At 29.4% G+C, this 12437-nt stretch overlaps 2 protein-coding genes across 2 annotated transcripts; one reads left to right on the top strand and one right to left on the bottom strand.

Annotated features, from left to right (window-relative positions):
* Positions 1-1698: 1698 nt before the first annotated feature.
* LOC105448453 lies at positions 1699-5926 on the bottom strand. The gene is made up of 4 exons (XM_011687002.1): positions 5541-5926; positions 4425-4583; positions 4051-4235; positions 1699-3926 (listed from the first exon to the last, which is right to left on the bottom strand). Exon 4 carries the CDS (start codon positions 3883-3885, stop codon positions 1699-1701), a length of 2187 nt encoding a protein of 728 aa, XP_011685304.1. The 5' UTR covers positions 3886-3926; positions 4051-4235; positions 4425-4583; positions 5541-5926.
* Positions 5927-6046: 120 nt separating this feature from the next.
* Positions 6047-10956, top strand: LOC105447868 (BEN domain-containing protein 5-like). The gene is made up of 9 exons (XM_011686106.1): positions 6047-6447; positions 6583-6725; positions 7750-7830; positions 9215-9388; positions 9480-9672; positions 9767-9870; positions 9938-10160; positions 10227-10355; positions 10437-10956. Exons 1-9 carry the CDS (start codon positions 6279-6281, stop codon positions 10757-10759), a joined length of 1539 nt encoding a protein of 512 aa, XP_011684408.1. The 5' UTR covers positions 6047-6278; the 3' UTR covers positions 10760-10956.
* Positions 10957-12437: the final 1481 nt, after the last annotated feature.

The raw sequence follows: 12437 nt of genomic DNA, 5'->3' as shown, positions 1-12437 counted from the left end.
TATAACGCGAGATCTAAAAAATATATTTATACTTATTATCCCCTTGACGATGACATAGCTGTAATGTTAAATAATATATAGTTCTTACTTTTATATAAGATAACATAAAGGGAAAATATTATACTTACCTTTAATAATCCTCTTCGTTCCTATAAATTAAAAAAAGAATAATTAGATTAAAGTAAATTCATTCAGAGTATAACAGAATAAAAGTTACTTACCTGCGTAGAGTCAATTGCCTGCGCAGAGTCACTTGCCTGCGTAAAGCCACATAGCGTACACCCTGGTCAGACGGTGGAAGTGAATGGAAAAAAAAATGAAATAAACTATTTCATTTTGCTTCTAATCGATTCCGACTACTTCCAAAAAGAGATTTTGTTGATGTAGAATGTTTCTAATATCTTCTGAAACACTTCCGAAATATTGTTTCTTCTACTAACATCCAAATAACAGATGTGTTCCTTTTCCATTTATTTCCATCTATCATCCGCTAATAAAGATATTCTGATCATTTCGGTATTTTGGAATAAGAATTTTTCCATAAACTTCTGACCTACTTCCGCTAACAATTACTTCCGGAAATATCAACTCATCCGGACTTTACACCATTTCTGGCTACTTCCAACCTACTTCCGCTAAAATTTACTTCCGTGTACGTCAGCCAATGCGGTCCTTCAACTGTTTCCTTCTTCATCCGATCGACTTCTGCTAACATTGATTTCTAAGTACTTCCTCTTAAACGGCACAGAACCATTTTCTTTCACGTCCGACCTATTTCCGTTAACATCGATTTCCGAATACATCAATCCATTCGGACCCTACATCATTTCCGTTAACTTCCGACCTACTTCCGCTAAAAGTTACTTCCATGTACGTCAGCCAATGCGGTTTTTCAATTGTTTCCTTCTTCATCCGATCGACTTCTGCTAACATTGATTTCTAAGTACTTCCTCTTAAACGGCACAGAACCATTTTCTTTCACGTCCAATCTACTTCCGTTAACATCGATTTTGAATACATCAATTGATTCGGACCCTACACTATTTCCGTTCACTTCCGACCTACTTCCGCTAAAATTTACTTCCGTGTACGTCAGCCAATGCAGTCCTTCAACTGTTTCCTTCTTCACCCGATCGACTTCTGCTAACATTGATTTTTAAGTACTTCCTCCTAAATGGCACAGAACTGTTCCCTTTCACATTCGACTTATTTTCGCTAACATTGACTTCCGGATACGTCAGCCATTTCGGACCCTGAATTGCTTCCTTTCTTTTGGGGCCCATAACCACTGACTCATACAACTTGTGAAACGTTTGATATTAAAATGATTATGTTACATACAATTTTTTTATTTTTACATTATGAATTTACAATTTCATCATTTTCCTTCAAGCGTAGGTAAGTACTTCTGATTTTATTTATGAGTTTTGGAAAGAAATATGTTGCAACATTTAAAATAAATTTAAATTAATTACTTATTTGCTTTGGCATAATGTTTATTTGCAAATGTAAATACATACGTAGATCTGTTATCTATTGACAAAGTAAAATATATATCTTTTATTGATTACATTTTATATTAAATTACAAAATTCTTTTTAAAATTTTTTAAATTTAATAATGGAAATTTTAATTTTTTAAAAATAAACAAATGACATTTTAGTTTTTATAGTATAATTTTTATGATTATTTATATAATTATTGTATTTCTATAGTGTTTGGCAATCTAGAGATATATGTTTTACATTTAACATCAATTAAAATACATTTTTCTAGAATATCTTTAATATTTAACAATTCAATGTTGGTTTTTTTAAACAATTCCATTATATGTAGTCCTGGTATTTCTGGTATATTCTCAACTTGTAAATATATTACTTTAGCGTAAGAAGCAGTGTTTGTATACAAAAACTTTAAGATTTGTGCAAATTTTTTTTGTCTTGTTATTATCACTGTGTTGTTTGTTTTTTTCGGTTGTTCATATCCAGTTCCATGAAAAATTATGTTATTATATATGCATCTATCAAATGTTCTGGCACTCTGGTCATCTTTGGCATATCTGATGCAGTCATCGTCATATACTCCAGTACCCAAGAATACTGCTTTATTATCCATACTTCTACAAAATTTTTCAGTCCGATTCTTCAAAAAAATACTCTGACAATAGTCTGTACAAGTATTTGATGATGATATTTCTTCTACCATGGATAAAAAATTATTTCTCTGAATGAATCGGTTTGAGATTTGTTCATACAATCCCTTTGGCGAATGAATTTGTTGTTTCAAAATATAATTGCCATTTTCAAATGGAAATGTTGACGTGGTCCATAATGGTCCACTGAATCTAATAGATTGTACTAGATGCAGCAACGAATGGACATTGAATGTGACATATTTATCTCCGTACATTACTTGAAATAATCCAACAAATTTTAGCATGTTATACTCACACTCACTTAATTCTGCCTCACTAATGCTTGTCTGCAGAAGGATAAATATGGTTTTAGATAGCAATGCAATATGTTGCACTGCTTGATCGTCCAAAATACCAGTTAAACAAGGTATACAATAAAATAATATCCATGAGCGCCATTCTGAAGCCTTCCACTTACATTTTTGGCCTGTCAAACTTCTTGGTGAACGATGAATCTCGTGAGGTGGTGTTATATTAAGTAGTCTTTTATTTACTTCTTTTTGTTGGCGCGGAGTGAGATGTATGGGACATTTATGGTCGATCAACATTTTCCATAATTGTTTGACTACGCCTAACAATACTCCATGCATATATTCTACAGGAAATCCCCAAATCATGTCAAAATGTGGCAAATTTGATAATACGGAGAAACCTTTTACTCCTTTAATTGTTCTGTTGGAAATCATAGCCTCTTTCATATTTTTTAAATATGTAGTATGTGTTCTTATTTCAGGATCATTTTCTTGTAATAGGTAGCGCATTGTATTTTCTTCGAATTTACCTGGTGAATAGCACCATGAACAACCATAATACCCATTGAATTGAAATCGATTTTGTAAAACAGGTCGAGCAACAGAATCGACGCAACTAAGTAAAGGTTTTATTATGAAATTCCACGATTCGCCTGCTACATTTTTCCATTTTATACCTGAATCGCCGAGTATTTCACATTGTCTTACAAATGATTTCATGAATAAATTCATGATCTTAGAATTTGGTTCTTTAGTAGTGATGAGTAAGCCCGCTAATAATGGATATTTACCTCGTAAGTTTGGTGGAAGTTCATTAATAATTATAAAAATTGGCCACAAACTTTGTTTAGAATTATTAAAGATAGGGGCTCCATCAGTATTAAACGTACATGTAAGAATTTCCCGATTTTCTGGAATTTTTTCAATTAAGCTTTTATAAAGCAATCCATCGTGAACATCATGTATATTTTTATTATTTGGCTTAATATTTTGTTTATATTGTATAATATTTTGCCTTAAAAATTCATTGTTCAAGACAATTTGTAACTGATAATGTAAATCAATCGATATAAAATAATTTGAAGAATTCAGACTCAATGCATGTGTTGTTTCACATTTTTCACATATACATGTTTCATTATTTTTCAATTCGTTTTTCGTTGCAGAGTGAAGTAATCTTTGACATAAATCACAAAAAAAATGATATTGCCTCGCTTTATCAGGTGGATTAAATGCTCGGGAAAATAAATGTTCGCTAATTGTCCAATCCTTAAACTCCGGACCAGCCATCGTTTTGATCATATGTATTAAAGCTTGTCTTGCTTTATACGACAAACCGAATCGAATTGAAAATCCTAAAACCATAAGCAATACATCCGATGTTTTCAAATTTGATTCATTAAACATTATTGAATCACTGTTTTGCACATATTGTTTCATTTGCGTGCAATGAGTTGCTGTATGTGTTTCGGTTTTGGCATCTGCAATAGATTGATTATTATCGAATGAAAGTGAAGAAATTGACGTATCTCTGCTATGACTGTGATCTTCATGCTGATTAGGTAAATAATTTTCATCTTGAAATAAATGATTTATGAAATTTACGTGTTGATTTTTTGCCGATTTGTCACACGATTCGATCCAATCTGTAGTTTCTTCAATTTTCGAAGGTGATTCCACTTCTATATCGGGCTCATTTATTGTATACGATACAGGTGATGCTGAACGACTTGAACCTTCTGCAACGTTCTGCATACAATTGTCAAGTTCGTCGATGTTATTTTCTGATTCTACACAAATAAAATATATTTTCAATATATTAGATATTTTTATATCATATGAGTACACAATATCTGTATGGAGAAATTAGTTATTTGCAGACAAAAAGTTTTGGTTTATAGTTTATAACTTTACAGTATAGTTTTTAACTGTAAAATGTAAAAAAATTAAATTAACCCAAAACACTGTAATATGCTAACCTGCATATTCTTCATGTTGTATTTTTTTTAAACGTTTCCATCGTTGCAATGTTCGGGGATGAACATTCTTGGGTTCAAAATTTGGATGCAAATACATTTTATAAGTCCTCTTGGAAATATTGGAATTACTCTGCATTTTAATTAACAGTGTTGACTAATCTGAAATACCAAAAAAATAATTAGACATTTATTTTTAAGTAGCTATTTGATTAATATGATTACTTTGCAAGTATGCAGAAAATACATAAATTATTAATTCCAGCAGTGTATATGTTCCAATATTGACAAATAAAAATGTTACAGAAATTTACTTATATGACCAATTTTGAAATAAATAAAAAAATTGTTTCGCATACACAACAATTATGATGTACGTACATCATATTGCTGGTTGAAGATGAGTATATTAATAAAAATTTTAGGCATACCTTATATGGAGATCATAACAAAACATAAATATTCAATTCGTTTAAATACAATATATAGCTTAATTTTCTTACATCTACGTACAATATGAGACTGCGGAAAAACTAACATATAAATGAAAACTGAACTTAACGTTAACAAAATAATTTTTTTACTTTCTATAGACTATTGATGAATGTACACTTATACACAGCACAGAAACAGATATTTTTTGTAATTTATAAACTACAGGCATCTGTTTTAGTAATAGATAATGAAATTAGAAACACTATAAAACGAAGAGAATTAACTCTATCAATTTACAGAAGACGCCTGAGTATTATAATAAATATAAAATTCCAGGGTCTTTCCAAAAATCGATCATATATATGTATATTTCATGCATTCTTAGCCGAATATTTGTTTTTGAATTTTATTTATATTTATTTATTTATTTATATTTACAGAATGAAAGGAATATTATAATGTTGAAAAAAGTATATTTTTCAAGACTTGTATCTAATTATTACTTCAATTTTTGCTTAACGTTTCAGTATATATTACAAAAAATCCCTTATGTAATTTTTTTAGATAATTTATTTAGATTATTTATTTCGTTCTTGATAATAATCCTTTAACTGGATTTTTCTGCAAATTTCAGATCATTAAAGCATATAATTTTATATATATATATACACAATATATACTTACTATTAATGTCATTTGTATAGTGTCGACCAATATATCAGAAAATTTTCTGAATATTTCAATGATCCTTTATTACCGGCGAGATTTGAGAGTTGGGGACTTGTACTGCACAATTGTGAGCAAGTAGGCTCATGAAAAGCGCGAAAACATGCAAATCTGCAGAGCAATACTGATATATGTAGTTTGTTATAATAATTATGCTTTAACTTAGTGAGACCGGTACGTATTAATAATCTAATAAGAGTCTGATGTACATAAATTAATTAGCGACACTCGATTTATCCCATGAATGTACAACAAGCGCACAGAACAAAGGACAAAAATTTATCACGCAGGCGTGGAAGAAAACACTGTTGCGTCGCCGGGTTGCGTTTGGCGAGTGCACTATTTTGTCACTTTATCTTTGTCGTTCATTGAACGTACGTAAAACAAAGATGGAATGACGGCCCGAACGCGCCTCGTGCGATTGACCCGGCCGGCCGGGCCTCACGTGAGCGCGAGTCGCAATTGTTGCGAGACTCGCGAGGCTCGTGAACCGTGCACGGAAAAAGGATAGTATAAAGCAGCAGCTAGCTGTACTGTTCTTCCGAAGAAAATTGTTCGTCTTCGCCATATCAGTGTCAGGCAACTGCTCTTTTCGTGGGTCACATTGATTTTCACAGCCATTATTCGAGCTAGCGACAGCAATAATCACAGATATATTGATCAGTGTGCTTAAAATTCATATATTCTTCATATATAATGTACGCGTACGTAAAATACAATCAGAAATGTCGGAATCATGACGAAAAAGTGATAGTATCCGTAAAAGACATAATAAACTTTGATAAAGATGATATAAATTTTAAAAAAGTACACAAAGTGAAATGCGGGAAAAATGTGTGCAAAGCAACATTAATTTTTGTGGAAGGTATGTATATATATATATATTTTTTATGTATATGAATATATAATTACTATAAAAAACATAATACAATTTGTAATTATGTATATGAATATATAATTACTATAAAAACATAATATAATTTGTAATATTGTCATTAAGAAACAAGAGAAGAATTAGAAGACACTATAAAACAACGGAGACCCAAAATCTGTCCTAAAAAATTACTGCAGGCAACATCGGACAGTGATGCAATATCGTCCACAGAGGATAATAAGCAAGATAATAAAAAAATCACCAAAAAGGTAGTGTATTCAATCAATTCAATATTAAAATAAAAAATAAAATATGACCGAAAAACCATAGATGAATTGTCGAGCAATAATATTAGCTAAAAATAATTTAGAAATATTTGAAATATAAACAGTACATGTACAGTAGAAAGAGCGTTAAAGTATAACAAAAAAAGATAAATGTAACAGTAAACTGCAAATTAATAAACTATATAATAGTAGTAAAACATATTTTACAAAATTTTAACAATACAAATAATATGGAAAATGTAGAGAAAAATTGTTTTTTTTTAATGTTTTATTGCTTGTTTTCATTTTTCATCTTTTATTAATTTTAAATAATGAAAATAAAGTTTATTTTTGTCTCTACATGAGTAAAACATTATCATCTGTATTTTTAAAACGCAAGTTAATTTAATTACGTCTGTTGCAGCAATATGTGCATCTAATTTTGCAGGATAACATATAGAAATAATTGTTATTAAAATCATATTCTAACAATAAGATAAAAATAAATAAACAATTATCTATAAATCCTTTTTTCATATTGTTATAGAGCTATTTATAATAAGCTTTAGAGGTTGCACAACGCTTTGACGAACATAATTGTGTAAAAATTTCAAGTCTACATAACAAAAGAAAGAAACTATTAACTATTAGATTTATTATAGAATTTTATTATAAACCAAATATGTACGCCGTAAAATTTGTTATCGAAATAGTGCAGTGGAATAATATTTTAAACATTTAGAAATTCGAGGTCTCCAAACGGAGTTTTAGAAACTTTGCAATATGTGTCCGTTTCTTTCTCCAGGAGCTCGGAATTGTGCAAAATATGAAAATAAAAACAAATTCTGTCTAAATCATAAAATTATATTTGAAGATTACAATATTTCTTTCCTACTTGTTGTTTATCATATTTTATTATAATTATATAATTAGTTGATTAGTTTTCATATTTTATTATAATTATATAATTAGTTGATATACATCAATTGTTAATTTATGTATTACCAATAATAATTATTACTTTTAGGATTCTTGTAGTACCAACTTCGGACGTGAAATTCTTGAGAAGAAATTAAAAAGTTTAACAGACGCGCAGCAGTCAAATCTAGTAAGATTTAAACAAATCATTTTATGTACATAGAAAAACGAACAGCAAGAAAAATAATAGATGTAAAGTCTACACTTTTATATTGTCAATTATTTATTAATGCTTTGACTATTCAGCTCTGCAATTTTATTACAACAACTATAGTTATGTAATGTTATTTTAATAACAATTTATTTTGATTTTATATATTACAATGATAATTTTATGTAGAAAAAAAATTAACTTTATTTTGAAACAAATATTCTTCAAACAAATAACAAAAAATTTAAAGTTCGAGAGATAACGTAAAATTAGGAACAATTCATGGTGACATTGGATCCTACGAGAAAATCTCCTAGAAAATGTTAAATTATATTATCCTAATATAGGTACGGTTAACTGGACTAATTTTCTTGAAAACAATTAAAATAAACTATTACACTTTTCTACTACATTAACACTGGGCAGTAACGTTAAAACTGAGTATCACGAGTGTTTATATTGTTAATTATTTTGCAATAATAAAAGACCAGTTGAGCCTAATAAAATTAGACATGGTTCTTTGGTAGATATTCTCATAGAATCCAATTTTATAATTTATTTTTTATATCTTGAATCTCATAATTTGTTGAAACAATAATTGTTTTTCAAAATATAATTTTTTTCACAAAATTTTTTTTTAACCTGTGCAATGAATCCAATGTATAGTCAGAGTTTGTATATTTTTATGCTAGCCATACAGACATGACGCTGAAGCCATCATCAGGCATTTCCCAGCAGGAAATATATATAGATTCGTTGCTTGTTGTGGACTTTGGAGGGTGATCAAACGGCGAAACATTTTTTGACGTACTCTCGAAAGTATTTCTGAAAGATTTGATACTAAACAAATTTGAAAAATGTGAATTTGTTTAAACAAAATTATAAATTTGTAAAGTTGCAACATCGCATGATTTTTAATAACTTTGTTTAAATAAAGAAACATTTTTCAAATTTCTTTAAAATTTCTCAGGGATACTTCTAAAAATATGTCTAAAAAGTTGTGTCATTTGAACACCTTTCAGAGTCACCAGCAGACAACGGTAACCTCTATTATTGTTTGATGAAAATTGCATGTTAATATCAACGTCATCCCTCGAATTTTAATGAAGTAATAGTAATTTCTGAATAAATTTCCATTATTACATTTTTTTGAAAGTTACAACTCTTATGAAAATAGATGTTATGAAAAATATAACAAAACATGCTCACGTTTCAATAATTTCAGTAATATTTAGAATTTATATATGAATGTTTCATCCATCTTCTACGAAATTATATATTTTCAAAGTTTCCAAAGTTTCTACTAAAAGAACTTCGATTTCGTTTAACATGACTTAAGAAAGGTTTATGTCTTCACTTTTAGCAACATGAAATTAAAACGTCAAATACAATGAAACGACAACACAAATCGATTGAAGAGAATAGTAAGAAAACACAAAAAGATGAATCTGTAAAAGATTCTGAATCCGTTGAAGGGAAAAGTAAAAAAATGAAAAAAGATGAAACTGTAAAAAATTCTGAATTCGATAAGGAGAATGTGAGTATTTTCATGCATACTCTGTAAGCATGGGAACATATAAATCAACAATATGTATACCTAAATTAATATTATGATTTTTTATCAATAGTTCACATATTCTGTTGATTTAATTTCAAATTCCAACAACATGGAATTTATGAAAAATAAAATAGCAAAACTGGAAAAACTGAATCACAAACTGCAGACAAATTTGAAGAATTCAGAAATTGAAAGAGATAAGTTAAAAGATATGAACTATCGTTTACAAACCGAGATATTGGATAAATTTGACGAGTGGAAAGGTGAATGTTATTAAATAAATCTTCGCGATATTGATGGCTAACTTTTGATAGGAATATTTTTATTCAACAAATAAATTTTTTCTGTTTTTTTCAGTTAGCTTACAAAATTTAGAAAAAGGCGAGATATCAAAAATTGAAAGCAAATTGGCAAGTGGTTCAAAACTTCCCGTTGCGTTTGTGCGTTCTGCTGAAAACAAGGTAAATATTGATGATATTTTTTCTGTTTAGAAATATTGCAAAAGAATTAAATTACTTTTTTGTGCAGATTCATCTAGGCGAAGGTATTTGGATAAGAAAGGATACGTACGACGACATCGCTAAGGGAAGCAAAAGCGCTTCAGTGTTTGTCAAAAGTCTTGCTGTGGCAGTATTTACGCCCGAAACATTACAGAATAGTAGCGTAACGGGAAAAATTTCAGCCAAGAAGAAGGCATCCGGCGAAAAACCCCGTCCTCCATTAGATCGAAAGGGTGTATCCGCAATCAAAAGTAAATAATACATCAAGTATCGATGAATAATAATGATAATCAATCTAAAATTATATTATTTTTCAGTGACTTTACGTAATTGGATGGTCAAGAAAAAATACGATGAGGCGGTAATAGACCTGCAATGTAATTCTGTAGGTACCTATCTGAGTCACAAAATTGACGATATGACAAGGAAAAATAAAAAGGCTTCAGGTAAAAAAAATTTCAAAAAATTATCTGTTATTGCAAAATATTCTAGTCACGTTTGATACAATAAAAAAATAATTTTTACAGAATCAGAGAAAATAAAAATGATGACAGTAAGTGATCCCGATGATGTAAGTGATGTAGACGAAAATATTCAAACAAGTACGGCGAGAGAACAGGATACTGAAAATACAGAAATGGATAATTACAACGGCGAAGAAAATGCAAAAAATATAAATGAAGACAGTAAAAATGAGGACAAAAATATCAAAGATAGTGATCAGGATAGTGATTACATTGGAGCAGAAATAAATAAAGATTCTGATATTACTATAAAGAGTGAAGAAAATATTGAAGAAAATGAATCTAGTGAAAAAGAGGACGAAAATGCCAAAGATAATGAAAATTAAGATTCAGATATTGCATGATCATTTCCTATATGGTCAGAGTGAAAGTAATTGAAATGCATGGAAAATAAACTACTTCAAATCTAATTTCGATTGGAAGTAAACTAAAGTAGTTCATTTCCGATTTGTTTCCATTGACTTCTGCTGTCTAGCAATTTCAATAAATTGTATGTAGTTGTAGTGATAAGATTATCACTGCAGTTATTTAGAAATAAGTTAAATAAAATGATCATATAGACATGGTCCAAAAAAATTTATCTTTTTTTATCTTTGACTTGTCAAATGTTATTTTCAGATAATTTTTCGACAATTTAAATATACCCTTAAAATGTCTTATCGCGTACAGATTGCGAGAAAAATGGAATTAAATTGGTTGAAAATTACGATGTTACCTATATTTTCAGGATGCTATAGCAATCAAGAAAAAGTTTTTCCTTTTGCGTACGCCATCTTAAAATCTTTTATCTTTATTGAAATAAGTTCATGTCTTTTTTAATCTATACAATTTGTTTTTACAAATTATTGAGATTTATATTTATGAATTGTTCTGTAAGAGTATACGTATAAAAAAGACTAGCAACAATATCACTTGCACTCAGAATTAAAAAAAAATGTAAGAAAATATTATAAATCTATTTCAATTTTTTAAAGCAATTTTAAAATTTATTACAATATTTGAATCGTATAAAAATCATTAAAAATTATAATATAAGAATAATTAAAAATGTACTACGATAATTTGAATTAACTGTAATATTTGCAATTTGATGTAATTAATATACGAAATTAATTGTGATATTTTGAATTTAATCTTATATAGATTATTTCTTATATAGGTTATTTTAATTATACATTAGTTCATAATTGCATGAGATAATATAGTAGAAAAGAAATAGTTTTACTATAATTCACAGATAGTCGAAAAAAGATCCTATCCTTATTGATAGGAAGTAGAAGGAACTTGCAATTTACTTCCGTCTACATCTCATTTTGCGAGACAAAAATCTGTAGTAGATCGGAAGAAACGGGAAAATATTGACTTGCATGAATGAGAAGTAGTCGGAAAAAGATCACATCTCTTCGTCGGAAGTAGAAGGAACTAATAATTTATTTCCGTCTACATCTGATTTTGCGAGACAAAAACCTGTAATAGATCGGAAGAAATCGGAAAATACTGACTTCCATGAATGGGAAGTATTTAGAAAAAGATCACATCTCTTCGTCGGAAGTAGAAGGAACTAATAATTTACTTCCGTCTACATCTGATTTTGCGAGACAAAAACCTGTAGTAAATCAGAAGAAAACGGAAGTCTTATTTTTTTTTCCATTTACTTCCACCGTCTGACCAGGGCAGCACCAGGCAAAGGCCAAAATTAAATATTCATATTAAAGGAGATTTTCTCCGATAAATAGTCTTGTTTTATGTTTAATAATAACATGGCAAAAGGCCATTTTGATTCATTGCAATTTAAGACTTTGTGTCCAATAAAAGTTAACGTAGCTTAATGAAATTCAGGATGCAAGTGCATCTTGGCACAATAAGAGTTTCCAACGGAGGAAACTAGAAATAAAATGTAAAATGGCAAAAACGCAACGACTTGCCATAGCTTCGTTACATTCATTAATATCAATAGCGCGATAATGCGTAAAGTCCGATATCCAACCGAGTTGGCGGACAAAA

This window comes from Wasmannia auropunctata, unplaced genomic scaffold, assembly GCF_000956235.1.
Source record: "Wasmannia auropunctata unplaced genomic scaffold, wasmannia.A_1.0 LD336116.1, whole genome shotgun sequence".
In the NCBI taxonomy this organism is placed as follows: Eukaryota; Metazoa; Arthropoda; class Insecta; order Hymenoptera; family Formicidae; genus Wasmannia; species Wasmannia auropunctata.
The sequence above is the reverse complement of the archived record's forward strand: the minus strand, read 5'-3'. Positions and strand labels throughout refer to the sequence as shown.